The sequence below is a fragment of the Fusarium fujikuroi genome, chromosome FFUJ_chr02, assembly GCF_900079805.1.
Source record: "Fusarium fujikuroi IMI 58289 draft genome, chromosome FFUJ_chr02".
Classification (NCBI taxonomy): Eukaryota; Fungi; Ascomycota; class Sordariomycetes; order Hypocreales; family Nectriaceae; genus Fusarium; species Fusarium fujikuroi.
Genome location: NC_036623.1, coordinates 3,102,012 through 3,129,768, shown reverse-complemented (window position 1 = coordinate 3,129,768; position 27,757 = coordinate 3,102,012). Strand labels below are relative to the sequence as shown.

The 27,757-nt window shown below is 50.1% G+C and overlaps 8 protein-coding genes; 4 read left to right on the top strand and 4 right to left on the bottom strand.

Annotated features, from left to right (window-relative positions):
* Window positions 1-2,303: 2,303 nt before the first annotated feature.
* On the top strand, window positions 2,304-3,118 carry FFUJ_04353 (uncharacterized protein; the record flags this gene model as incomplete). XM_023572371.1 has 2 exons in its annotated part: window positions 2,304-2,549; window positions 2,597-3,118. The coding sequence occupies 2 exons, from the start codon at window positions 2,304-2,306 to the stop codon at window positions 3,116-3,118; spliced, it is 768 nt and encodes a 255-aa protein (XP_023426506.1).
* A 448-nt stretch (window positions 3,119-3,566) lies between these two features.
* FFUJ_04354 (related to QCR6-ubiquinol--cytochrome-c reductase 17K protein) lies at window positions 3,567-4,289 on the top strand (the record flags this gene model as incomplete). XM_023572370.1 has 4 exons in its annotated part: window positions 3,567-3,656; window positions 3,784-3,910; window positions 4,021-4,134; window positions 4,225-4,289. The coding sequence occupies 4 exons, from the start codon at window positions 3,567-3,569 to the stop codon at window positions 4,287-4,289; spliced, it is 396 nt and encodes a 131-aa protein (XP_023426505.1).
* Window positions 4,290-6,847: 2,558 nt separating this feature from the next.
* On the top strand, window positions 6,848-8,407 carry FFUJ_04355 (related to permease of the major facilitator superfamily; the record flags this gene model as incomplete). XM_023572369.1 has 4 exons in its annotated part: window positions 6,848-7,069; window positions 7,133-7,180; window positions 7,210-7,593; window positions 7,640-8,407. The coding sequence occupies 4 exons, from the start codon at window positions 6,848-6,850 to the stop codon at window positions 8,405-8,407; spliced, it is 1,422 nt and encodes a 473-aa protein (XP_023427179.1).
* A 181-nt stretch (window positions 8,408-8,588) lies between these two features.
* Window positions 8,589-10,120, bottom strand: FFUJ_04356 (related to ERG27-3-keto sterol reductase; the record flags this gene model as incomplete). XM_023572368.1 has 3 exons in its annotated part: window positions 8,589-9,401; window positions 9,451-9,976; window positions 10,032-10,120. 3 exons carry the CDS (start codon window positions 10,118-10,120, stop codon window positions 8,589-8,591), a joined length of 1,428 nt encoding a protein of 475 aa, XP_023426504.1.
* Window positions 10,121-10,518: 398 nt separating this feature from the next.
* FFUJ_04357 (related to SCP160 protein) lies at window positions 10,519-14,433 on the bottom strand (the record flags this gene model as incomplete). XM_023572367.1 has 3 exons in its annotated part: window positions 10,519-11,480; window positions 11,530-13,783; window positions 13,831-14,433. The coding sequence occupies 3 exons, from the start codon at window positions 14,431-14,433 to the stop codon at window positions 10,519-10,521; spliced, it is 3,819 nt and encodes a 1,272-aa protein (XP_023426503.1).
* Window positions 14,434-20,231: 5,798 nt separating this feature from the next.
* On the top strand, window positions 20,232-22,966 carry FFUJ_04358 (related to Smu1-Ste20-like protein kinase; the record flags this gene model as incomplete). XM_023572366.1 has 4 exons in its annotated part: window positions 20,232-21,068; window positions 21,116-22,430; window positions 22,482-22,816; window positions 22,865-22,966. The coding sequence occupies 4 exons, from the start codon at window positions 20,232-20,234 to the stop codon at window positions 22,964-22,966; spliced, it is 2,589 nt and encodes an 862-aa protein (XP_023426502.1).
* Window positions 22,967-23,740: 774 nt separating this feature from the next.
* FFUJ_04359 (uncharacterized protein) lies at window positions 23,741-24,091 on the bottom strand (the record flags this gene model as incomplete). The annotated part of the gene is made up of 1 exon (XM_023572365.1): window positions 23,741-24,091. One exon carries the CDS (start codon window positions 24,089-24,091, stop codon window positions 23,741-23,743), a length of 351 nt encoding a protein of 116 aa, XP_023426501.1.
* Window positions 24,092-25,496: 1,405 nt separating this feature from the next.
* FFUJ_04360 (related to D-arabinitol 2-dehydrogenase) lies at window positions 25,497-26,585 on the bottom strand (the record flags this gene model as incomplete). The annotated part of the gene is made up of 1 exon (XM_023572364.1): window positions 25,497-26,585. One exon carries the CDS (start codon window positions 26,583-26,585, stop codon window positions 25,497-25,499), a length of 1,089 nt encoding a protein of 362 aa, XP_023426500.1.
* Window positions 26,586-27,757: the final 1,172 nt, after the last annotated feature.

The window sequence follows — 27,757 nt, the reverse complement described above, 5'->3', positions numbered from 1 at the left end:
CATGCGCCTCCACATCAATCACCGTCAGCCGTCTCGTTAGATTGACACGGCTGGGATGATGTTGGCTTGGTGGATGCTGTTCTGGGGCCGGGCAGAGATGGGTCCCAGTTGTTGCTACCTAGCATTCGCTAACGGGGCGAGCATGTCGGGTGATGGAACTGACGTTGTGACATCCCACATGGAGGGAATTGTTCTCTACCTAGGTATGGATTTAGGTTTTGGTTACTCATGGTAAAAGGACGACCTGAAAAGCATGGGATGCTCTATTTGTCAAACGGGGCACAGCATATAACCTTGCCTGTAACCTAGCTTGGCATTGATTGAGAGGAGCCACCAGATGATCGACTTGAGCTGCCAGATCTTGGCTGATAGTGATAGCTGATAATAGTGGAGGACAACGATATGGGAGGGGGGAAAGACGATCCTGAGAATTGACTTGTTCAGGGTTGCGGCGGACACAACTTTCTCAGCAGGGGTCAGAGAAGCTCAACGTCAGGGGTCCATCCATGAGAAGAAAGGAAAATTAGATGGAACATGAGGTTACAGAAAAAGGCGTTTGGTGGTTGAGACGGGACGGACGGACGTTAGGTTTGTGAGAGGCTGCCCGTGCCAGGATGTTTCCCAGGGCAGTGGTAGACTGGTAGGTTAGTAGTTTGTTCTGGTGATTGTCAGCTCTGATACAACAAAGGAAGCTTCAGTTCAATGAGAAGCACGTGGTGGATTGTTTCAACCTTAACAGACCCAGCCATGGGACATGGGAAGTCTATACATTGCGATGTCGCTTGGCCAATCACCATCTCTGAATGTCACCTAGAGGATAGCTCCAAGGTAACCTTAGCTCACCTAATTAACGTGAACAGGCAGTTCTTGGACCAGATCATCCGCGCGGCTCGGCCCAAAGAAAAAACGATCCGCAGCGCCCAACTCTCGCATCTCCAAGTCCAACCTAAACCAATCCACTGAAACTTTGGTCCTGGGTTAGCAATTCCTTCACGAATCACACCCGACCTCATCCACCACCGAACCTGCCCGTCTTTGGCATTGCACTGTAGTAGAGTACCTCACAACTTCAGGACTAGCCTTATTTGCTTTGTCCATCGGTCTTCATTCTTCCTCCAATATCACACCATCACGCATCACACATCAATCACATCGTTCTCCTCTCCTGTGACCTTGACCCAACGTCCACAAATCAAATCTATCTTCGCCCGCAAATTCGATCAAATCGCCGCCTCCCCCACCTCATTACGGCACCACTTCCAGCCACCAGCCACCTGTTCTGTCTCGTTCTGTTCTGCACTCTCTGGAACTGCTCTGCCAAGTCAGACGGTCATACCTACAGCCAGCCAGTCAGTCAGTCAGCGTCAGGTCAGCCTAGCAGCTCAGCTCAGTCAAGCTTTTGTTCGGGCTGTCCCTGTGCCTCCTCTGCCTGTCTCTGCCTGTTTCTTTGCCTCTTTACAGTACCATACCTATCCTTTTCCATTCCTAGGCTTGGCTTGGTCGCTTGCTTCCTTAGCTTGGGATCTCCTACCGCTGCAGCATCTCTTGTCTCGTCCCCTAGTCGATCCTGTCCCTTGGCCTCGGGTCATCTTGATCCTATTCGACGACCCTGACAATCATCCTCGGCTGGCTTAGAGCTTTGGCTTTCTCCTCCTCTACTGTACCTACGGATACCCTTAGGGCTTAGCACAAAGTCGCTCGTCCGCTTCCTCGCTCGCAAAACGGAACAGACTCCAAAACGACCCACCCCCCACTACAGCACCACCAGGCCCCAAAGGACCCAAGGCAAGACAAGGCCAAAGGCCAACCCGGCCGCAGCCCAGAGCCACCCGCTCCAAGATCTCGGAGCTACTAAAGTTGCCTGCACGTCCTGAACCTGCCGGTACGGAGCCTGGAGCCATTTGCCCACGAGCTAGGGTCGCTTGAACCCTGTACGAGACAATGTCGATAAAGTAAGCCTCTTTCGCGAACCTCTTTCTTGAATCTCTTTCTCTGAGCTTTCCATCCTTCCCGTCCCGTCTTGTCAACCTTAGCCTTGCCCTCTTGGTCACTGCTTTAGTCCTGCGCCGAGTCTTCAGAGATTGTCCCTCCCATGGTATCCTGTCCTGTCTTGTGCCCATACCATACCCATCTTTGCATTCCCGTCCCTCTCTCTCCGTCTCCGTTTCTGGCCTCCGTCACCTTCCCGTCTTCCTCTGCCGTCTTCTCCGCCCCGTACCCTCCGGTCACGGCGGCCACGGCTCAGTCCGTCCGTTGACTGCCCCGCCACCTTCGGCCCATGGAGTCATGGACCCCGCCCTATAATGGACAATCCTCATGACTATCTTATTACAAGCCGTCCTCCTTCGCGGCCCGTCGATCCTGACAATGCCGATAGCTGGGTTATGCTCAATCAGGGCGGCTTCGTCAAGCTTGGCAATGAACGCATCTTGATGAAGCTCGAATCGAGAATCTCATGCGACCTGTCTGTGCCCCAGGAGCTGAGAGCACGATGTGCCTCGTTTCAACGGAAGAGTGATAAAGGCACCCTTTTCCTGACCAACAAGAGAGTAAGTTGATATCGAATCTATCTCGAGATGCTCTACTGACGCTTCAGATCGTTTATCTTCCTTTAAAACCTACTCAAGAACCAAAATTTGAATCGTTCAGTGCTCCGATCCTGAAGTTTCAAGATTCCACCACCTCATCATCCATGTGGTGGGGATGGGTGTGGAAATCAGATTGTATTCCTGTATCCGGTGGTGGCATTCCTCCAGATATTCCTCGGCTTGAGGTCAAGTTCACATTTTCAGATGGAGGCATGATGGATTTCAACGAAGCCTACATAAGGCTCCGGGAGCGCCTTTACCAGTATCAAGAGATGCGCCGGGAGATGGGCCCCGGTGCTGATGTCCCCGATGAACCTCTTCCAGCATATGAAGCTCCTTCTGCCCAGCCAGCACCTACAACAAATTCGGCAGGTGTACGCCCTAATCGCTCAGAGAGCGCCGCCAGTAGGAGAGCACCGGACGAACCACCACCAGATTATGACGAGGCTCAGGCGCAGCAGTTGAATATTCGATTGGAGGATCATATTCGGGGTGAAATCGATAGGGGAGCATACGAAAATGACGATTAACGGCCGCGTTGGACCACACCAATGGCTGTGGTTGTGTTACAGATACCAAGATTTGAGCACTGCATTCATGAACTCATTATACTATCTCGTGTTTTTCTCTCGGGTTTTCATGTTTCAAGGGATTTGCTAGACCTATATTGCGAAATATTAACTTCCCAGCCGCTTTTAGGTCTGAGAATAGAACGTGACAACCTTTTAGTGAATATTCGAGAATCTGTAGACAAACTCCATTCAACCAAATTATACGGGTTTTACGGCTCGGCAAGATGGATCAGGAACATATCACGTGATCCATGATGACAAAGCCTAACCAATCAAAATGCCTTGGTTTTCAATTTCAGTGGTCTGCCGAGTGCTTGCCGTGACCTTCCGATCTTTACGATTAATCGACGAACGACACCTCAATCGAAACCACCACTCGCCATTGTGAATTCTTCCACCTGTCGCAATGGGTATCTGGGACGCCTTCACCGATATTGTCGAGGCTGTGACGCCATGGAGCGTTGTTGAGGCTGAGGCCCCTGCTGAGGAACCCCAGGTACGGGATTTTTCACAGCAAGGCATTATGTGTCATCGACCTTGCCATTGATTGTTTACAAGGGGACTTCGTCGAGAGCGCAGATAATGCCTTGCGTACTAGGTGATAAAATGCTGACAAGGAACAGGAGGAGACCGAGTCCAAGAACGAGTCCAAGGACGAGCCCGAGGAAGAGGCTGAGGACGAGGAAGAGGAGGACGAAGACGAGGATGACGAGGAAGAGCTCGTTGACCCTAAGGAGACACTCGAGGAAGGTTCGTCAATTCCTCACGCCAATCTTGTGTCCGGAACGTTACGGGTGATTTCACAATCGCTTCAGACCTGGGCGCGATATAACCCGCACTACATACTAACGCATTAACAGAGTGCAAGAACTCTCCCCAATGTGCCCCCGCCAAGCACCACTTCGATGAGTGCGTCGAGCGCGTTCAACAGCAGGAGAGCGAGGGTGGCGCTAAGGAGGACTGCGTCGAAGAATGTATGTCTACCAACCCAGACTGCGTCATGGGACCCGAGGACCCCGAATATCCCACCTACTACACCAGATACTAACCAACAACTTATCTAGTCTTCCACCTTGCCCACTGTGCGACCGCCTGCGCCGCTCCCAAGCTCTGGACTCAGCTCAAATAAAGTATCAATATCACTAGGTTGTCGGTTCCCACCACGACGGAATGGCTACATATTCGTCGAAAAGATGCCTAGAGCCGGAACGAAGCAACCTGCTCTCTGATGAGGGCTATCTCCTTGTACGATTGCTCGTCAGTTGGGTGTCAAGTCGTCCAGAGGTTTATCTGATTGCGGCTCTCTGTACCATACGCTCAAACGCCTGAATAGATTTCTTGCACACTATACCTAGACCATTGATTGACTTTTGCACCTACCTGACTCGACAAGGATTGCGCATGTCCAACTGCTAGAGCTTATTATCATTCATAGAGGTCGACGTCGCACAGCGGCTGTTCTGGTAACCAGGATGGACTAGTTTGTCACCATGTTTGGCTTAACTGCTAGCCATCGTGAGGTCTGGTGAGCAGTATTAGAGACCTGTTTGTTAGGCCAAATTCTCCCTGACATACCGGAGAGTCTTGCCGTGTGGATGTACTGGTATGCGTGTGTTCTTGTCGTGAAAATAGCCTCGGAAGATTCTCGTTGGCATAACCCCCAAATCTCCTGTAGAAGAAAGAAACGATACATAGTGATTGCAACCTCCTTTGAGGATGTTATTTAAGCATTATGCTTACAATAGGCCGGTGCTACTATAAATAAGCCATAAAATATTTCTCTCCATGGCAAAGACTATTGCCTGTTACCTAGATAATGCATGGGTATATTGGAACGCCAAACCTTCTATCACCCCTCACTTCTGTTTCTTCCTTTGCTAAATAGTACATGTGACACCTCGGTGCGACCAGAACGAAAAAGAATAGATTGGTGGGATATCGGAACACGGCACAGTTAGAGTGACACATTTTGGCTCATCCTTCTGAGCGTTGTTGGCATTGGAGTGTTAGGAACAGGGTCCTGGAACAAAGTTGGAGGTATTGGAAACCCCCGCATCGTTTAGTGGCCTACAAGCAAGTTCTTCTTATTCTAGGTAGGTATCCATGTATTGATAACAGTTTCTGTCCTGCTTGATAATAATCAGATCATTTGTCTAAGTCGGAAATCATGAGACCTTCGATTTACTACCGACTACCATTATCAACTTCTGACATTTAGTTGGGGTCAATAAAGGTTAGAAGAAATCTACTAAAACCTGGGGATGTTAGATATACTTCTTCTTAATTGACTTTCGTTAAGATCTTCAAAAGCCAATACCAATCCCTTGTAGCAACGCCGCAGACATACAGAACTCGGTTAAAAGTAATAACGTTCAGTTGGCTTGGTTAGTTAGGTTGCATGCTGTGGTTGCATTAGAACTTTACCTGATCCTGGATCTTGGATCTTACTTACGCTCGCTTTGAGATTCCTTGTTTGGATGGGTTCGAGATGGCGATACGAGGAGGTTGAATATAGATGCATAAAATTGTAACAGCCTCTGTATTTTGTTAGACCACAGCAAGCATGATGTGCACGTCAAAGCTTCCGTCTCACACAAAACTAGCATCGGTAGTCTCTAGTAGTAAATATCAACACTAAAAGGAGATATTGCCTCTTTGCAGATAGATCACCAACACGAGTAAAGGTGGTACCGGCCTGTGCTATATCAAGTTAGCAAATAATCTACGCTCGGTTGGTTGAAGTTTGAGATGGATGTTGCAGCTAGGGCATTTCTGATCCTGGGCTGTAGAACCTGTAGCGGCCTATCAGAAGGCCTAGCTTGAAGCCGCTACCGTTAGCGTCGCGTACTGTCCTCGATGCAGATGTCTGTGAAGGACTGAAGGTGCAGGTAAGGCAGGCAGGTGATGGCAAAGGTGCCACACGGACTTCCTCTTGTGGATGGCAAGATTCCGGTTGACGGCAATGGCAGTTGGCTTCAGCGTCCTCCTTCCAAGGTAGATTAGATTCAATTAAACCGTTTCCCTCCCCCCTCTCCCAGATCAAATAAGATCTTTATCTCTCCATTGCTCGTCCGCCACTTGTCGCCCAATTACTCTCCTCAACAGCTACAATGCATCTATAAGCCCGCTAGAATCGCCAAGCTGAAACCCTCCCACAATCCGCGATCGACCCATCAATCAAAGTACCCCTAAAGTCCGGCCGAGGCGAGGATCCCAGTAAACGTCGAGTAATAAGTTCAAGGTTGAACCAACAATCCAAGGACTCGGTCAGAGGACAGCGACATCACAGTGAGGCGACTTTGAATCAAGTGAGGTGATAAACACCATTGGCGCGGGAGTTGTCAATTCTCTGTCTCGACTCCTTTTCTTCAATACCTTTACCTACATTTCCATCAGTGCTGAATCACGCTCTCCTCTTGCATATATCTGCTACCAGGGTCAGACAGTGCATGAGGACGTCCTTGCTCACTGGACCTCTTCTTGAAACTAACACTGACACTGGCACTGACTGACACTGCCATTGCTCAGTGTATCCCTGTCCCTGTCACGCATCATCGTTTCAATATCGCAAGTCGAAAGAAACGCATGTCCTCAATCCAACCTCTCAACTCCACCCTCAGGTCTTGACAGAAATCACTTACGCAACAATCCAAGTGATCACGACAACTCCCTGGTTCATTCGGCATCATGAGTAGCGACGGTGTTGGTGGCCGCTTCTGGCGCAAGCAGAAACTCGGCTCAAGGGACTTCACTCTTCAAGAGCGCAGAGCAACAGGTGAGGGCGAAGTAGATGTCGAGGCCGAGGAGGGTAGCATTCGCCAAGGAGTATCGACAGAGTATCGCACTTACAAACGACGTTGGTTTGGTCTCGCTCAGCTTACGCTGATGAATATTATTGTGTCGTGGGATGTAAGTTTAGAGTTCCCACGCCACCAATTGAATGAGATGCATATGCTGACAGAAGAACGATAGTGGATGACCTTTGCACCAGTAGCATCACAGGCTGCCGAATACTATGATGTACGCGAATCTACCATCAACTGGATCAGCACTGCATTCTTCCTTGCATTTGTGGCGTTTTTCCCATCAGCATTGCCATCCTCCATCGGGGTCCGAAGCTGGCCTTCATGACAGCCGCCGTTCTCATTCTCATTGGCAATTGGATTCGATACGCCGGTTCTACAAAGTCCAGTGGTGGAAATATCGCCTATGCCATGGCCGGAGAGATTATCATTGGATTTGCCCAGCCTTTTATTCTTGCAGCACCAACTCGATACTCGGATTTGTGGTTCACTAACCGTGGACGTGTCGCTGCAACAGCTCTGACAAGTCTGGCCAACCCCTTCGGTGCAGCATTTGGCCAACTAATTACACCACTCATGGTTAAAAAAGCTGGCGATGTGTCAAACATGGTCCTCTACATCTCCATCATTGTATGTGCCCTACGAATTTCTTGTTCTCCATATCTAACGGTTCTAGTCAACGGTTTGTGCCGTGCCTGCCTTCGCCGTTCCAGCCAAACCTCCTTCACCAGTTGGTCCAGCAGCTGAGACCCCTAAACTCAGTCTCCGCGAATCCTTTGGGGTTTTGAGTCGTTCTCTCGAGATCTGGCTGATCCTTGTTCCCTTCTCCATATATGTCGGCTTCTTCAACTCGATTTCTTCACTTCTCAATCAGATCTTGTCGCCATATGGCTTTTCTGACGACGAAGCTGGCATCGGCGGTGCTGTACTTATTGTTGTTGGTCTCATCGCCTCCGCTATCTCGTCACCCATTATCGACCGCACGAAGAGTTTCCTCTTGACTCTCAAGATTCTTGTCCCCATTGTTGGCGTCAGTTACCTGGTCTTTGTTTGGATGCCTGAAACGAGGGATATTGCTGGTCCCTACGTAGTCCTCGCCATTCTGGGTGCCTCCTCCTTTTCGTTGGTGCCTATCGCACTAGAATTTCTCATCGAACTCAGCCACCCACTCAGTCCCGAAATCACTTCAACTTTGGCGTGGGCTGGTGGCCAGCTGTTCGGCGCTATCTTCATCATCATTAGCGATGCGCTCGTTGCTGATAAGGATGCGAGCCCTCCGAAGAACATGAAGAATGCCCTGATCTTCCAAGCAGTTGTGGCTCTTACCGTAGTGCCCCTGCCTTTGTGCCTGGGGCTTTTTGGGCGGAAAGAAAAGACGATGCTTCGACGTGTTCGCTCAGATGAACAAAACCGGTCGGACACGACTGTAACGACTAACGCATGATTGGATTTCAAACTGAGTGCGACATGGGCCTGACGTATGGTTTCCCAAGCTATGACTTTGGGAGCAACTAATATTACCGTCTTCTGTGGCGTTTATATATGCCTGGCATTGTCGCAATATACCCATTTCCTTTTTAAATAAACGCCGATTGGATCCATTAACCACAATGGGATCTTTTCTGCTATGCCTTTTTAACCCTAAGAATGGTTTCCCACTCGTGTCGCATGTTCTCCATCCTTTCCCAGCATTCGGCGCCCAGTTCCTCGAATCTCACGATATCTTCCTTGGTCACGTCTTTAGCGCCTCTCTTTCGCCCGATGGTCTTCCTGAAAACACCAACAGCGGTGTCCGCTTCAAGCGCCGCCGCATCCTCGACTTTGCCCTCCCAACCCCAGCCTTCAACTTCTGTCTTCTTAACTTCGACCTGCATGTGACGGTTCGAGCTGCTGCCCCACTTGATGCGCTCTGCACCTAGTTCATCAAGCGCAGATTGCTCTTGGAGCGCAATCCAAACAGGGGATTTGGCACCGGTATAGCTGTCTGTGTTGTGCCAGGGCGAACCAATCCAGCGACTGATCAGAAGAGCAAGTTCATATGCCCACATCAGAAACCAGGGAACTGGGAATAGGGTACTGGCAACAATACCCGGATGGGTGAGATACATGCGCGGTCGAATGGGTTTATCGCGGGCCTCGCTGGGGTCGTCGGGGGTGAAGAAGCGGCTGGAAGATGGCATGGCTGCGGGGAGAGTTGCAGTGAGGGAGAGAATGTCGGTGACTCGTTTAGCGGATTCGTACGGGCCTTTACCATTGAAGCACTGGAAGTCGGACATATCAAGAACACTGTCGACGGCCTCAAGACTGCTGGACCAGACAAGACGGCCGGGTGTTTCGGTTTCGGATCGCCGACTAAGTAGTGGAAGAAGTTCATGGGCCAATATATAATGACCAAAAACACAGGCTGTAAACACCTCGCCGAGTAAAGGTTCCTTGGGCTGCATTCAGTCAATGGGTGAAATCATTGAGTTACTGCGACTGACTCACATAGTTGTAGTTGCGCTTTTCGTTCAAGAGAGCAGTAGGGAGGGCCATCTTGAAGTTTGGCCAAGTAACAGACTGCACCAACCCCTGGGTCAAGATAGTCCATACAGCTTTGGGATAATTGACCCCTGACCATCCACCATACGCAGCATTGAATACTACAGTATCCAGCCTGGGAATGCGTACATTTCGTAGATATTCGCCCTGCAGCCCCTCAGGGTTGCTCACCGGACCTCGTAACAAAGCATTTGCGAAAGAATACACCCCGCGCAAGTCACACAGGTCAAGCTGCAAGCTCAGAACATGGATTCGCGCAATGGTATCTTCCCAACGATATGAACTCCCAGCCCGCGAACGTAGTGCTGTAGAAGATTGCGCAGCCTTGTTGGCGTAGCCACGAAGGGTTTGGATCGTTTGTAAGGACTTGGACTTGGATCGTGTGGTAGGGATGAGGATGAGGTGGGAGCGCAAAGAGCGTGTAGCAAGGAATTCGTCGATAAGTCGTTCTCCAATACTGAGACCGATACCACTTGAGTTGCATTAGCTGTCGCTCCCTATATATAGCCTGGAGCTTTTGAACAAACCTATTGGCACCTGTGATCAGAACAAAAAGTTGTTCCTGACCCGAGACTCCCTCCCAGGGGGCTGTCGCCGGCGACAATTGGGAGCCCATCTAGATGGAATACAGCTCGATTTTTGGAATCTGGTATTCACGGTGGGCAAATTCAATCCTGCAAATATTAACACAATGCGATAAAGAGTTAAGGGCGGTGTGTTAGACGTTCAGATGTTACCTGTGGTGTCCCGTTGGATGGAAAGACATTCACGTGATAGCATATTTAATTTCCATGCTATCGCAGCTCTATCCGAAAACGAATAAGAGACTGTAGTACATACATTTTCACAATACGTTCCCGTCAGGTAAGCTGAGAAAGATTAAGGCATCTAATCATTATTCTTGATTGTTATTAAATTGGTAACTACGCTTTTCCCCAGCGAATATCCATTCTCTCCATGAATACTCCATGTGCCATTGCAATTCGTTCAGGAATGGCTAATTCAACCAAATCATTACTCCCGAGCCTTGCTGCTGCCCTCTCGCACAGCTTCAAGAATCAGATTCTTAGCCATCTCAACTCCATCCTTGGTTCCAATAATTTCAATGGCTTCGTCCTTGGCTTGGTCACGGGGGACCTGGATCTTGCAATTGCTCTCCTTTCTGATCGAGTTGACCTTGGAGCCGTTGGGACCAATGACATGTCGGTAGGTTCGAGGGTCCGGGAGAACTAGATAACCTGTAGCATCATTCTTCTTGGCCTGCTCAAGAGCCTTAGCAATAGCATCCTTAGCCTTCTCTACGTTCTCAGATGAACCGCGCAGAACCCAAGGGAAATCGCCATCATCACCAGCATCAATCTGGACAACCTTCCACGAGTGTGCCTCGGATGTGGCATCGTCGTCATCAGTGATCAGAGGGAGTGCTCCGACGTTGGAGCGAGTAGAAGAGTCAGGCTTAGCGGGCAGAGCTTGGCCAGCATGATCAACAGTGACCGAGTAGTTGTTGCGAAGCTGACGGAAGAACTGTCCACCGTTGGAAATGGAGTGGTGAAGGTTGCGAGGGACCTGGATAGTCTCCCCTTGTTGCTGCTGAACAAGTCCTTGGATGTGCTCTTTAGCCTTGGCCACGTTCTCAGGGCGGCCTGTCAGCTTGACGCCGGTTTTGCCATCACCTTGGCGGGGAACGTCGATAGAGACGGTGAACTTGGACTCGAGCTGGCGCTTTGTATCGCCACCACGGCCAATGAGCGAACGATGGTTCTCAATAGGAACATCCACAATCTCAGTGACCTGGCTCTCACGCTCACCAACAATCTCCTGAATACGCTCAACGATCTTGTTCACAATATCAGTACGACCCTCAATTTTGATAGTGTTTCCATCAGCCTCCTGCTTGGGGAACTGGATGGTGCGAGCAAGCTCTCGTCGGTCGTCAGAGCCACCGGCCTTGACGACAATGTCGCGAAGGTTGGAGCCTGTAACAGTTAGTTACTGTGTGAATAAACATAAAAGGCATAAACTTACCGCCAGCTCCAATGAGAGCCTTATGGTACTTCTTGTCAACATCAAGAGTTCGGACTACAGTATCGTCGAAGACAGCCCGCTTCTCCTCAAGAACCTTCTTGGCCTTGGCGACCTGTGAGGCAGTACCCTTGATCTGAATCTCGACAATGTCAGTATCTCGGTCTTGAGGCACATCAATGCGAGCACCAGTAGCCTGGCGAAGCTCATCCAGAGCGGAACCACCCTGTCCAATCAAAGATCCGACTTGCTTCTGCTGCACAGCAACAGTGGCGGTAGCCGAATGCTCTTCAAGATACTTGTGAAGAGAAAAAATCTCATCCCGAGCTTCGTCAGCACCCTTCTTGGGACCTCGGATGATGACCTCATCAGGAGCCTGCTGCCGACGAGGTTTGGCACCCTCTTCGACATCAACATTCGACTGCTCATCGTCTGCAGACTTGGCGGATCGAGGGAAGAAAATATGGACCTTGTAACGGGTCTGCAGCCGGTTGATCTGGCTTCCCTGAGCCCCAATCAGCTCCCTATGATACTTAGGGTCAATCTTCAGAGTGTGACTTGTTTCATCTGCCAATGTACGAGCGAGATTCTGAATATAAGAGCGAGCAGTCTCGGCCTTGGCCTTGGGTCCCTTGAGCTCAACCTTGCCATCCTGGACTTGAATCTCAACGTCGAAACGGTCTCGAAGTTCACGAATATTGCTGCCGCCCTTACCAATTAGGTGATTGGCAAACTTCTGAGGGAAATCGAAAGACAGTGTGAAGCCTCGCTCCTTCTCGTCCTCCTTCTCTTGCTCGACAAAGGCATTGGACTTGGCAGCAAGGGACTCGACAGCAGAAGCAGGTCCTCTAAGGGTGATGCGAGTTCCATTCTTCGAGACACGGACGGGAATCTGGTCCGACTTTCGAGATTCCTGCTCCTTCTTGATGAAACGTCTAAGTCTTTCATGGTATTTGGCAGGGACATCAAGCTCGGCGCTAGTGATAGCTTCTTGCTTGTTGATCAGCTCAAGAATGTGTTTCTGGGCATCCTCGAGCCCCTTCTTAAAGGCACGGATCTCGGCATCTGTTGGTTTGGTGCTAGGCAGCTGATAAGGACCATTGGCGGGATCAGGACCTTCGAACACCAGGAGGACAGGAACATTGCCCTCTGAAGCCTCAGGAACAACAACCTGGACGCCATAGTCATTCTTCACTTGACGAGAAATGTTGTTACGAAGGTGCTGGTGGAAGAAAGGATCGATGGGGATAGCGCTCATGCGAGAGGGAGGCTGAGCATTGACGATGCCAGTGATCTCGGACTGGGCACGAATGGCGTTCTTGCCCTCACGTGAGTAAAGTTCCCAAGGAAGTGCACCTCCTTCTGAGAAAGGAGTGTTGATATGAGTGTTGTAGATCTTTTCCAGGCGCTCGATCTCCTTGCGTTGACGGAGATATCGAGTCACGTTGCTAGCATGTGCCGCAGCGCCGCCTGGGGCGTTGCGGTGGAATCGAGCAATATCCAAGTTGGACATTTGCATGCCCATGGCCAGATCCATGGCCTTCTCCAGGCCAGAGGCAACCTCATCAGCGGGTCCAATGACGGTGATAACGTCATCATCTTCATCAGTGGGAAGAAGAATGGAGCAGCCAGTATCGGCAAAGAACTGCTCAGCGGGAACACCTCGGTCGCCCACGATGAATTGGTGGCGGCCACGCTGGATAGAAAGCTGCTCGGCAGCAAGTTCCCTGTGGAGCTGGGCAACTCGGCGCTCAATCTCGGCGCGAGCCTTTTGCACTGCAGCTCGGTCACCAGCGAGCTGGATATGGTTATCCTCGTTGCCAGCAGGGGCGAAGATAGGTCGTTCACCAGGGTTGGCAGTAACAGCAGCGGGCCCTGTAGAGTATGCCTGCAGGGGAGGGATGCGAACCTCCGCACCACTGTCTTGCGCAAGAGCTTGAGCAAATGCATTATCTTGGCCGGCAATGAAGGGATAGAATGCAGCAGGAATGCCCCGAACCTTAGTCTGGACATTGGCAGACCGGTCTTCAGCAATCTTGAGGATTTGATCTCGAGCAGAAGCGGCAGAGAGGGCATTACCCTCGACAGTCACATCAATGGTAGCATCGTCATCCTCCTCATCGATAGGGTTGCTTTCGTCGACTTTGGGGAGCTGAATCTTGGCACCTGACGTCTCCTGAATACGCTTGATCGTGGATCCTCCCTTACCGATAATGTGGGCGCGGGCTGACTGAGGAATGGGAACTTTGATGGCAGTCTAGCAAGTATTAGTTTAGCTCGTGAATAGGAGACACGAAAACTTACTCGAGTACCAATCTGACCGACCAGATCCTTGATCGCCTGTTGAGCGACATCCTGAGGACCAGTAGCATCAAATTTGTAGCGGCCGTTGGCGGTGGTGTTCATCGAAAGGGTGGCACGAGACTTGCGGTTGAGATCCTTGATGATATCAGGGATGGGCCTCTTTAGCTGGCTACGAGACAGGATGTACTGGGGATCCAGGGTGACAGACTCGACATTGCGGCCAGGAATGAACATAGATGGCTTGTTAGGGGTAGCAGCACCAGAGACGGGAGTAGACGAACGAGAGCCACCATTAGAGGCGGCACCGTTCGCGGTCTTAGCTCCCCAGATGGGCGCCACATTGGCAGCCTTACCCTTTGGACCACCGAGCTCGGGGAACAGCTCATGCGACTGAGTATCGAGAGTCTTAGCAGCGGCCTGCTTGGGAGCTGCTTTAGGAGCTGGAGCCGGGGCTTCGGCGGAGCTAGAGGCCTCGGCAGAAGAACGGATGGGAAGATCCTCATCAGGTGCATCCTCGACGGTAACATGATGAGGAGCTTCTGCGTGCTTCTGCATGAGCTTCTGAGCAGCGGAGAGCTCGTTGGCGGGAGCTTCGGAAGCCATTGTAAGCGTGGTTTAATGTTTCGAACGGTGTAGCTAGCTAGAGTCGGTATTGGTGGCAGATGAACTGATGTTGGATGTCAGAAAGGGGTCAATCGAAATCGAATTGGGAGTGCTATGCAAGAGCTTTGCGTATTATATACTCACCGAGTTCAATTGGCTACGAGAGCAATGAAGCTTGCGGCCAAATAAAGGTCTTGAAAAATGTGAGATTCGATAGAGGAGGATGATCAGATGTATTAACGAGTCTTGTCTCTAGAACATTGTGCAAGAGACAGCAGACGATGGAAACCGGTAACCAGAAGGGAGAACCAGAGCTGTGCTAGAGACCGTGAACCGAAAATACGACGGACTCAAAGAAGATGATTGAGGTTTGAGGATGAATTGTCATGGACAAAGTTGAGGGTGAGGTGGAAGTTTCTCCAGACCGCGACCTCTCCCCACGAAGTACAGTAGGCCACCTTTCCTCGGTGCAGGGATTACCTACTAACCTATACTAACGGAGACACCTAGAATTTACGCGAAGCTTGTCCGAGGCAGCGGGCACCAGTCCTTTTTGAGAAGGCGAGGTTTTAAAGGGGAAAGCGGGGTAGGTTGTACATTGTGAGGTACCTAGATATGGTGATATCTTCAGCCTTTTTATCAACCACAGTTTTTTTTTTTAAAACAATTGTGGGAATTTTGTGCAAGTTTGCCTGCCTGTAAAGTTCGTTTCCCTCAAGCTGGCTTAATGACAGGATGTTCGAACCTTGAGATGTATTATCCGTCAGCCTGTCCCTATACGTACACTATCAAAGCCACTATCCAATGGATGATGAATATATATAATTCTTTTTTGAATGCAGCCACACAGACACCTCACACTCGGATATGAAGTTTACCATTACCTAGGTATGTCAGCTATTTTAATACTTGGCCTGAAGCTTCCTACCTACAATACTGCCTTTAAAATGGTGTCAAACCATGTTCACGTGTGTTTGGATGTATCCCGGAGACAGCCAGCATCTGACTCAAACGAGAACAATCACAAATACACGTGTTGGTTGTTTAATAGAATTCTGACGCATGAGGGCTGCTCCCGGTAGTTGAAGAAGTTCTTAGAAGAGCAGTGACATTCCACCTGCCCCTCTACAGCACTTCAATTTCACTTTTCAATGACATAAGAGCTGATCTTATTAACGACCGAGTCAACATGCTGCTTGTTTTTAGGCGAGCTTACGATTCACCAACCAGTGAACCTTCTTAACCATGTTGAGACATTTATACTGTTGCAGTGCACCCACACCGTTCAAAGATTGTATCACGTCTGCCCGCCCATTAGATGAATTTTATCAAGAGAACCATCACATCAAATGCTACCAAGCTTGCTGCAGGTTGATACAGCGTTTCTCGTGGTGCATTGGCAGCTACTGCAGGTACTGACTGAAGATGGCACACTCCATCCTCTTGAGGCATAGTGCTGTGGCCTCGGTTCAGATAACCAACAGGGATTACAACATTGCATCACACGTAATGGTTAGTGATGTGGCAGCTGAAGAGGCCTGGGAACGTTGAGATATCCCGTCATGTATTCACAACTGACGGTATAGTTTACCCAACAGTACTTGCAGGTATCCGCCAACTTGGACCAGAGCCATGACAATGGCTCATATATGGCCAACTCGTCGACTGCGAACGGAGAAGAGAATCATGTCATGTGAACATGAAATAATGTCCGATGGAACTTAAACCTGTAGGACTTCACATGGATCCGCTGTTGCAATTTATATCTTAACAAGGCGATCAGTTCATACATAGCGGACACGTAATCGCAAACTAAGAGAACGCTGTTGTTCGTATCGACTCCCGAGCTATGCGCTGTCTCGAGACTTAACTTAATACAGACAGGCATGATTCCAACCAGTGCTGGTCGTGTGAGTTGTACAAAATTTAGGGCTATTGTCAGTTACTAAGGGTATCCTGTCGGGGAGCGGATGATAGGTACCTGGCCCGGATCGTCGAGAACTTGAACAATCCCAACTTGTTATAAGGTTGGCCCCTGGCATTGAAGGAATTGCCTCTGCAATAGCTTCAGCCAACGAGAATTCAGAGCAATTGAGGATCCAGGGTTTCATATTGCTTCTATTTATGATTATTTATATGTTCTACAACATCAAAGCCTGCTGTTAGGTTGTTGTTGGCTCTTTACCGCTCCGAGTTTGTCATTGAGATGAGTGAGCGGTAGTTAAATGGCAAGAATTGAACGGACTTCGAAACGTCGCTAACCGCCCCAAAGTTGTGTCTTCCAAACCAGCTACCTGCGGCTCGTCCTCCTTGTCTCGGGTTAAAACAATTGGTCAGTACTAGGGACATTAAGCTAATGACAGTAACCGTTGTCTTGCTCCAATCCTTGGGGAGACAAGAATGGCTGGTGGAACTTGGAAGTCCTCTCACGACTTGCATATCTTGGCCCCCTCCTTCAAGGATGTAGAAGCAAACTATCAGAATATTATTAGAAGCCTAGTATGCAGCCTACCTAGGGGAGGAAAGAAAACCCAGGACCTTGATCCTGAATGGTATAAAGAGTTAAGTAAATTTGCATAAATTTAGGTTACCTTTACTAAATTTAGGGTATCTTTTGCTGAGTTTATTTTAACACCCTATATCAGGGTCTGGTGTTTTCTTGCTCCTTGAGGGCAGCTTTGCTGGTTTTGCGCTTGATTTGATATGTGTTTTGTTGAATACTGGAAGTCTTTTACTTCCCTGAGTACCAAGGCAAAGGTTAAGAAGTAGCAAATACAGATGCTGGCATAGGAAGCTAACCAATAACCAGATCGCCGAAACAACCCAGTAGCTGTAAGCATTGGATGCAAGAACCCAGCATGATGAATGGCCGATGAGGGTACAAGTTCATTATTGTGCCCCATCATGACCAAGCTGTAACGCCCAGGTACTGAATTAATACTGGGCGCAATATTGCGGTGCCTTGCTGATGCCCCGCACATAAAAATTTCTTCGACTTCAGATGATGAAGCACCTACAGCAAGATATATTAGATATACCGGTATGTCGACTCGGAGCACACGAAAACAGCGGTTGAGAGAGACCGCGTCGGAGCCAACACTGCCCAGCCACGGCTTTGGTAAATCACCGATGCTTGACTCCCATTAAGACCTGCAAAATCGTCGGCAATCTCCACCAGCCACGAGCGTTCTGACCCACGAGGACGGGGCAGTTGAGCTTGGAGTCGAGCTTGTGCCTGTGCTAGTCTCAACTCGGGGGAGACAGTTGCTTGAGATTGGCCAAGGACTGGCTAGTTTACCCAAACTTTGATCTCTAGCTTCTCCTGAATGTTCCCGCCCGGCTTTGAGAACAAACTCCACTCAGTCAGGAATCAAGATGCATTCGATTCCACTCACACTTGATCGTGATGAACCTGAGGCAGGAACGTTCAATCTGTTACTGGTCAGCAGGTATATATCAGGGGGTATGGCAGCGTGGATACAGCTGTAAATTATGTATCTGACTGGGGGTCGTTATCAAATACAAACAGTGTTTGAGTGCTCGATGAGCAAGATACATACAGATCGATTAATTTTTCACGATAACATGGTTTGTTAAGCGCTTGGCCATGATTGGGGTCTAGTTAATAACATTCCCAGATCAACGAGTCATTGGGGTGACATAATGCACCCGAGACTGACGTTAGTTATCCAAGTTACAAAACCTGAAGACGTGATTCATATAAGTTTTCTAGTGCGAGTATGTGCAACGAGTCCGGAGCAGAGCAAACCATACGTGTGATTAACAGTAGAGGCTAACAAGCGGCCACCGGCAGTAGAGTGCAGCCATGATATGTGATTGCTTTCATTGAAGGCTGTTTGTCAACAATGGGTGATTGATTCGATTGGAAACGGCTGGGTTGAGTCTGTAACCAACATCTGCCCCACACTATTGTCTGTCTATTCATTTATTCATTCTCAAATATCCCGACCTTCTGCAGCTACCATGTGTCATAATCAGAGCTCGTCATCCAGTGCAAGCGACAAAAATAAGGTGACGTTAGCCACTTGCGGTCCATACGCCATTCACCCCGCGTCGTCATCCTGTGAAGCATCCATTTGAGCACAACGTTGATTGCGAGGCGCTCAGGGGAAGAAAAGACGCAGTGATACCATCCTTGGCCCTCCAACCATACCGTTGGTCCAACCACCAAGTGCTGGCAAGATGCTTTCACACTGTCGAGTCGCGCCAACGGCCCGAGGGACAAGAGATGGCGTTGCAACGACGGTGGGGGACGTTGGATGAGCTTGGAAAAGGGACGCAAGTTAACGGGAGTTGGGTTGGGTATCAGCACCAGCTAAATGCCAAGGTACCTCTGCATGAGTTGTCTGCCCCGCTGATCGCATGTACCTTATCCCAATATGCTGGGGTCCAGGGTCCAAGCCATTTCTTTGGTTCCTTGCCTATCAGAAACCCAATTAGAGTCATTACGTCTGTATCAATGTGAGGGTTTCCAGGGAATTTTACGGAGGACACTGGATCACTTGTAGGAATGTTTTGAGATCGGATTGAATAGGAAAGAAAGCCTTATCAGGCAAATGTTCACAGCTGTCTGCTACCTTACCAAGCATTCTCAGGCATTCAAGGGCCTTTCATTTTGAAGCATGGGCCTCTTGATGTCTTGTTTCTAAACAACCTCGCTAATCAAGACCCCAATTCCAGTCGTTTGAACAATTCATCATCATAAAGATCCGTTCTCAGCAAGACTCTGCGACCGTGTCACCCCCGCAGGACTCCTGATAATCGTCAGCATCACAGTAGAGGAGTCCGGAAACACTAACACAACCCGTGCCATATGCTGCACTGCACCGCTCTCTGGCTCTGCACTGCACTACGAGGCTGCCTCATCGGCCGTTTGTATCACAATTCTTAAATTCAAGGGTCTCCATGCTACAGTGTAATATCTTATCCCACAGCCCAATCCACCTCCCGCATTCCAGGTCATCTCACTCAACCTTCTTGTCGTCAAGTTCCCCTTGATTTGAGGAATACGACACAGTGCGTGTATAATTGTACCTTATGTAGGTTGTCTTCCTGTTCTCATTGTTTCCCATCCTCTCTTCTTATGTACTTGTCTTCCCGAACTTGATCTCCCCAACCCACTTATCCTGTTATCCCCCGAACAGCAGCTTACCCTTTTTTCCTTTATGAAGTCACCGGGTCAGGATTCCCAGGAGAGGAAACGCAGAAGCAAAGGCAACACGAAACAGAGACGAAGCAAGGCAAAGCAAGTAATTTAATTCCACTTGCAGGACCGCCATCACCAATTCAGCATCGCCACCCGGGTCAAACAACACACCACAACAATATCAATACCCCCCGCGTTGCACTGCGTTGTGCATCCAATCCCCAGTCCCAGTCCCCCCCGTCAAACTCCTCCTATTGTTTCGCTTCGTTTGTTCCCTCTGGTCTTGCTTGATTCTGAAAGCCCAAGGGCATATCTATCTATCTATCTATCTCTTGAGTTAAGCCAGACCTGCGCGGCACGGCACGGCCACTGCACTGCACTGCACTGCGCATCTCTTGTGATTCCCCCTCCCTTCTCATTTTCCCTGCACACACACCCTGTGACTTGATACCTGTTCTGTTTCTGTCTAGTCAGTCTCCTCCACCTGCTCGCTCGGCCCATCACCAAAAAAAAAACACCCGTACCTAACAGCAGCAGCCCGCCGTCCCCTCTAAGGCCTTTTTTTAGCCCCAAAGGGCCCCCAACCCAACTGCCCTCAGTTGACAGGCTGCTTCCTGCTTGCCGCTGGATCATGGACGGCCCCGGATATACCTCTGCGTCGTCTGCATCTGCTCATACCGCAACTTCACATCGTCGCAAGCTCATTAAGAAACCTCCCACTTACGCCTACGCTCGCTCTTCATCTGGCTTCGATGGTGGTGCCTTCGACGCCCAGTCCCTCGAGAGCAAACGCAGTTCCCAGAGTCTGAGAAGAGCCCCCAGCGCTCCCCCAACCCGCTCAAACCCCGCGACCGTGTCCGACTGGCAAGACTCTGATCGATCTCATCCTCAATTATCCGCAAACAGCAACACTCTAAGACCTATCCCATCGCCCATCTCACCTCAGGGCGACTTCACCCCCGCTAATCACTGGGCGCCTGTCCCCCGTCATCCCGACCGTCTCTCCGATTCTCACCTCCGCCCTCTCAGTAAGACAGCGGTGCCTGACGACCTGATCGGCGCTCCCTTTGACGGCGCTGCTATTCTGAACCGCATTGAATCGATAAAGATTCCTAGTCCGAAGGCTGCTGCCCCTCGTCAATTTCCTCCCCAAATCGTCAAGGTGCCTACCGACTCTAGGCTCGCTAGTCCTGCCCTACGAACTTCGACCAGCTTCTCCGCGATGGACTCGTCTCTGAACGAGAAGAGCCTTGGCCCAAGGGCTCCAACTGATGGGCCTTCGATCAACCCCAAGAGATATTCCGATGATGGCAAGGACCTCAAGCCCGCTGTTCTACGAAAGAAGTCAGGATTTTCCGGTTTCATGAACAGTTTGGTAGGATCGCCCAAGAAGCCCGTTATCTCTGCACCCGAGAATCCCGTCCACGTTACTCATGTCGGCTATGATAGTTCCACGGGCCAGTTCACAGTCCGTTCTCCCGTCCCTTTGTTCTTATACTCGTTAACAGACTCTAGGGTTTGCCAAAAGAATGGCAGCGGCTTATCAACGAAAGCGGAATTCCTGAAAAGGAAAGGCGAGAAAACCCGCAAACTATGGTTGATATCTTGCAGTTCTACAAAGAGACCACGGAGAGGCCCCCAGAGGATCAGGTCCTTGAGAAATTTCATCATGCTGGTCAGTATGCCACCTCTCCGGCAACTGCAGCATCACCGGGCATGTACCCGTCAAACTATATGGGTATGTCACCGAACAATATTTCACCTACGAACCCCAGGTTTCCAACTGTCAATCATGAAGGAAGTTTTGAGAATCCCCGAGCACCACCGCCTGTTCCCCGAGGCCAGGTTGGTAAGGACCTGATGCCCAGTCGCCCAGCCCCGAAACCGCCCGTCAGCATGAGCAATCGGCATATGCCTCAAGGCGCATATTCGACCAAAGACTCAGGCATCGGTATGTCTCAGTCCGGCGACGAATCTTACGGCATGTCAAAGGATGCTGGCCCTATGCTCCCCGAAGAGCACCGATCGAGATCCAATTCGCGCGTCGCTGGACCTACATACGCCCCAACTGCACCGCAGCCCAACCCACAACTTGCCCAGGCGCAAGCCGCCGCTTATCAACAGCAACTTATGCAGCAGCAACAAGAGCAAGCCATGGCTCAGGCCCAAGCTGCCATGTCTGGCAGCATCGGTCGTGCTCCTAGTAAACGAACTCCTCATCCCCAGAACCCGAACATGCAAGCTGCTCCAGGTTACGGCCGTGCCCCCGAGTCTAATGGTGTACACAACGCTCCTCGTCAGCAGGCTCCTGGAGCAGCCGTACCTGGGGCTAGGCCACGACACCGGGCTCGTCAGAGCGCAGGCCTTGACATCGTTGCTGCCCTCAAGCGCATCTGTAGCGAAGGCGACCCTCGAGACATATACCGAGGATTCAACAAAATCGGCCAAGGTGCATCTGGAGGTGTTTTCACCGGTCACGAGCGTGGCACGAACAGATTGGTGGCTATCAAGCAGATGAATCTCGAACAACAACCTAAGAAGGACCTGATTATCAACGAGATTCTTGTCATGAAGGATAGTTCACATCCCAACATCGTCAACTTCATCGACAGTTATCTGTGTGGTGGCGAGCTGTGGGTCGTCATGGAGTTTATGGAGGGAGGCAGCCTTACGGATGTTGTCACCTTCAATATCATGTCTGAGGGGCAGATCGCTTCTGTGTGTCGCGAGACCCTTCTTGGTCTGCAACATCTGCATTCCAAGGGAGTCATTCACCGAGATATCAAGTCGGACAACATCTTGCTATCCCTGGAGGGCAAGATCAAGCTGAGTGAGTGACAAGTATTCCAGTGGCGGTGCAAGGCACAACTAACCGTAGCAGCCGATTTTGGATTCTGTGCGACCATCAATGAAGCCCAGAACAAGCGAACAACCATGGTGGGTACACCCTACTGGATGGCGCCCGAAGTCGTTACTAGGAAAGAGTACGGGCGCAAGGTTGACATTTGGTCTCTGGGTATCATGGCTATCGAAATGATAGAAGGCGAGCCACCATACCTGACGGAATCCCCCCTGCGTGCGCTTTGGTTGATTGCAACCAACGGAACTCCTCACATTAAGAATGAACAGGATCTTTCTCCTGTGTTCAAGGACTTCCTCTACTTTGCACTCAAGGTGGATCCGGAGAAGCGGGCCAGTGCTCATGATCTGCTGAGGGTAAGTCTCCGATATTGCCGGTTAAATGATTCCACTGACCCTTTCTAGCATGAATTCATGAAGCAGTGTGTTGACCTAGGTCAACTATCGCCATTGGTGCGAGCCGCTCGAGAACAGAGGGCGCAAGAAAAGGCTCGCAAGGGGCAGTAGGTAAACCCCGGGAGAAGAGTTCCTCCTGCAGATCCCCCAGTGAGAAAAGAGAGACTCCGCCGACTGTTGCCGGCGTTTCTCAGACGATGATCGATGTATCTCCAAGTCGGTACAATGGTCTCGATTGACGACGTCCCCACGGGCACAATGCGTCCTTGGGTCACGATTCTGCATACCCAACTATCTAATGACGATTTTCTTCCACAAATTATTCAACTGTCATAGCAGGCCTTGCATCTTGAAGTTGGAATTGATACGATACCGCGTCAAGGAGTGGCTCGGATTATGTTATGCGCATGAGGTCGCGAGTTCGACACATTGCAAGAAAAGAAAAACCCAAAAGGTGCCAGCAGGCGGACACCAAGATGACGCCTGGCAGCACATAGATATGACACGCTGGATATACCCCTGCATACGAATTGTTCTTGCACATCGAGTTCGCGCTCGAGGCTGGGTCTGTCACGATACTAGACCTGGCCATGTCTCCTCACCAGCTTTGAATCATAAAAAAATAGTTTGCTTCCGTACATTGGTGCCCCGGCTTTTTGGAATGTGCTTGTGGTGATGATGCGAAATGGAGCTCTTAGTATTCAGGTGTCAGTCACTCTGTGTGACTGTTTTAAACAGACCTAACCCTCAAAGCCAATAAATCTAACCGAACAAACAAAGCCAATACTTTACCAAACACTCGAACGCAAAGACGACAATACAAAATAACAAAATCACTAGACCGGCCTGTGGCGACTATACTTCGTTTCTTCGATGGGCCCCGCCCTACAGCAACTTGCTCTTCTGAAACATGAGGCTGCCTTGCTCCCATTGTTGATAGAAGGGGCTGATATGCTTCCGGACTCTCGAGCAACCTTCGCCCTCTCTGACAGCGGCGTGGCTTTCCATGCCCGTGTGGAGCCCATTACCGAGCACAGCAACGGTGCCGAGGGCGGCAGGCCGAGCTTGGTGTTTGAGCTTGTCGTGGGAGTGTGAGGAGAATGGTGAGAAGTGTATTGAGTTGCGTACGGAGGCGGCTGCAGCGCGGGCTGGGACAAGGGTTTTATTGATGAGCCGGTTGCGCAAGGACCGAGCGGCGCGGACCAGCGAAATGGAGGGAGTGCAGAGTAGTTGCATGTTCGGAAATGATGTCGAGGCTTTTCTGGAGGTGATGATATGAAGGATGAGCTGGTTATCTGAACCTGAGCCTGCACCTGATATTGGAATGTTGAGTAGACTATGGAAAAGATATCATGAGCGAGTATGTGTTTTTGGTCTTATTATAGGGAGAAAGGGAGAATAGGAAGAGAAGTTATTGACAGCAGATGATTCAGAGGCTTATAGTCCTTCCGAGTCATTGCATGAGTTAACCGTGGTCACTTCCGAAGACCCCCCTCCATCATGAGCCGGAAGACGATGCGGTCTGCCGGTGGCACCTCGGGGCCCTCTTTGATATGTAGGTATATGTGTCTTGCACGAGATCCTTGGAACGTGGATGGACTTGGTTCGTTGAATCTGTAGTGTCGTTTCGCATGAGTCGTTGTTTATCGAAAGGTTCAGATCTTTACTTGGCTGTTTAGTAGTCTTGAGTATATCTGTTCAACTTCCACTAGGTATGTATGGTACAATGGGTATTTTTGTCTTGGTTCCTGCGTCCTCATGAGACATTTCTCTCCAATGTCTCTCCCATATCTGTTGATTCAGGAGATTGACACTGGGCATGAGCTCGCGTCTCCTGTCCTCTTCTTTCATGTTAGTGTCGGCCCATATTCTCCACCGCCAGTTTATTTAGCTGGCGAAACCGAAAAAAAAAAAAAAAAAAGGCTGGCCCGGATCTTTGACCCGGTTTTGATCGTCTCGAAAGATGCGAAAATAGAGCGGTGAGAATAACCTAGACCCAAATTATTGGCTCAAGCTGGATTGCCGTTTTGAACATGCAAGTGCCATCGTGATTGGCTGCTCGGAAACATGCGACGATTGATTGACATTGACGTGACGTGAGCGTGCGCGTGCATTGGTGGATTATTACGGATTAGGTAGACTTGGATGACTGCACTTTGCGTACCTACCTTAGCCAAAGTCACGATCTGCCTCAACTTCTCAAGGGACAAGAAACTTTGGTTGTTAGCGCACGATAACTACCCATTAACCTTGTTTCACACCCGAAAGTCTAATTAAGCGAAGAGGGAGGATATTTGTTTATACAATCAATCACCAGAGAAGATAAGTAGTTCTTTTTTGTTGAGTTCATTCATTACATGCCAGCGGCTATTAAATTTAGATCCTCTGTCTGGATCTCCTCGCTCCGTGTCTAATACGGCAGATTCATCCTGCTCTATGTTATCCAGAGCTGATCTAGTTTTATCATCATACGTCTCTTTTTTCCCCCTTGGCCCTTGCTCAATGCTCAAAAAATAGGTCACCAATTGTTTCCGGAACTCCAAACAAAGAAAATCAAACCCTCTTTCAGGGCCTTCCCGATCCAGCCATTTATTCGTAGAAACCGTTCTTCGCTAACCGTCCAAAAAAGGGCTCTGCTCGCTTAGTAGCATGTGTAGCCACCGTCGATGATGCAGTTGGAGCCAGTCATGAACTTGGAAGAGTCTGAGGCAAGGTAGATGCAAAGGCCGTTGAGCTCGTCAACGTTACCCAGTCGGTTCTGGGGTGTCAGGGACTTCCAGATCTTCTTCTGGGCGTCAAGAGCAGGAACTCGGTTGAGGGCAGTGTCCATGTAACCGGGAGAGATGCAGTTGACCCGGATGTCGTACTTGGCCCACTCAGCCGCAAGGGACTTGCCGAGTTGAATGACACCTGCCTTTGAGGCATTGTAGCAGCTCTGCTCCTGGGGGAAGTTGACGATGGAGCCAGACATGGAGGCGACGAGAATGATGCTGCCAGGCTTTCCAGCGGACATCATGGCACGGCCAACGGCCTGGGACATGAGGAAAGAACCGGTAAGGTTGATGTCGATAAGGCGACGGAACATGGCAGGGTCGTAAGTCTCAGCCTTGATGTTGGAGTCGGCGATGCCGGCAGAGTTGATGAGAACATCAGGAGCACCGTAGCGCTCGACAACCTCGTCGACAGCAGCGTTGATGGCAGCACCGTCGCGAACATCGACCTTAAAGAAGGAGACAGGTAGGCCAGTCTTGTCGTGAAGCTCAGCTGCGGCTTCGTCACCAAGCTCCTGGTTGGCGTCGAAGAGAACAATGTTCTTGGCGCCAGCCTCAGCACAAGCACGAGCCATATGGTTTCCAAGGCCACGGGCAGCGCCAGTGAGGATGATGGTCTTGCCATAGACACTCATGTTGCGCATGGTGTGGGGGAGCTGCTCGAAGGTCTTGCGGGTGAGCGGCTGAACGATGTCGCTCTCGTTAGAAGGAGTACGAGGCTCGCTAGGAACTCGAGCAGCTGCCTCGGGGACGTTGACTGTGTGCTTATCACCAGTACCCTGGCCAGCACTGTAGACTGTGACAGGAACCTCCTTCTCTCGGACAACGTTCTTCTTCAAGTTGGTGTCAATGACACGCTGCACGGGTGTGGCTGTGAAGCATCGCGAGTTCTTGGGGAGAGTAATGGCAGGGGCCCGAGTGGCACGGAGGATGTTTCGAGAAATGGAGCAAAATGCCATTGTGAAGGTTGTAAGGTTAGGTTGGTGGTTGAGAATAGGTAGGATATGGGTATATAAGAACAGGAGTGATAGCGGGGGGGAAGTGATTATATATTTAGAAGGTCTTGTTCTTTTGGTGCAGACACCACAAGTGCTCAAGCGAGAGAATGGGTATAGAGGAGAAGATGAAGATTGTAAAAGAAGAGTTGAATGGATGAAGGAATCCTCTCGATATATAGTCGAATGGCTGTGGGTCCGAAAGTAAATCACAGATAGAGTGTGAAGTGTGTTGCTGAGGTGTAGGGAGTGCAGACAGTGAGAGCAATGCAGAGAAAACTCTAGACCTGAGGTGAGCACGAAACTTTTTTTTCTTCTGGAGTACCTTGTTGCAGAAATTGTATGGTAGGGTCGCAGGGAAAGCTTTTACTTTGCTTGCCAGGGAGAAAGGCAAGGTAAAGGTAAAGGTAGACTAGGTGCAGAATTTAGTGTGGCGGTATGTCCGTGAGGAAGGCGAACGAATGGGTGTGGTATGGTGTGGTGTGGGTGTGGGTGTGGTGTTGCGAGGCCCTTGAGGTGGACTGTAAGCGATAAGGTACGGTGCAGTGCAGTGCAGATGACTTCAGCTAGGTAAGGCTAGAATCAAGGGATCTGCTCTCGTTTGGCGGCTCTGGGGGCTTCTAGTGCTTGTTCAAGGAGGGTGGCAGCGGGCGCGGGGGCCTGGATTGAGAGAACAGTGGAACCGGGAGTAAGAGTGCAGGCAACCTAAGATAGAACAGTTGAGTTGGGTATGCGAAGTGCAGATCTCGCGGCAGGAAAATTCCGAAATGAAAGTCCAAGAGTAACGGGATGGGCCTTTGGGCAGTGTATGGCAGTGCAGTGCAGTTCAGTTAGGTTCTGTTTGTTTTGTTCAGGGAAGGTACGTTTCGCTTGTTCCAAGTTGATTAGGTGACTGCGGGAGGACCGGTGCTATTTTCGGGGCTCTTCAATAGCGACTCCAGAACGGCAATTCAGCTTTTAATGCTTCTGTTCGCTGTGTAGAGCTGATCTGAGATAGATGTATGTCCTGGATGTCTCGAACAACGGAGATTCGGGCTTGATCTTCGGATCCGGAATTGGAGGCAAGCTTGTTTGTTGGTGGCAAAATGCTACCTGTGTCTCTCTTCAAAGGTGGTGCGGAGAAGGTGTCGATGAAA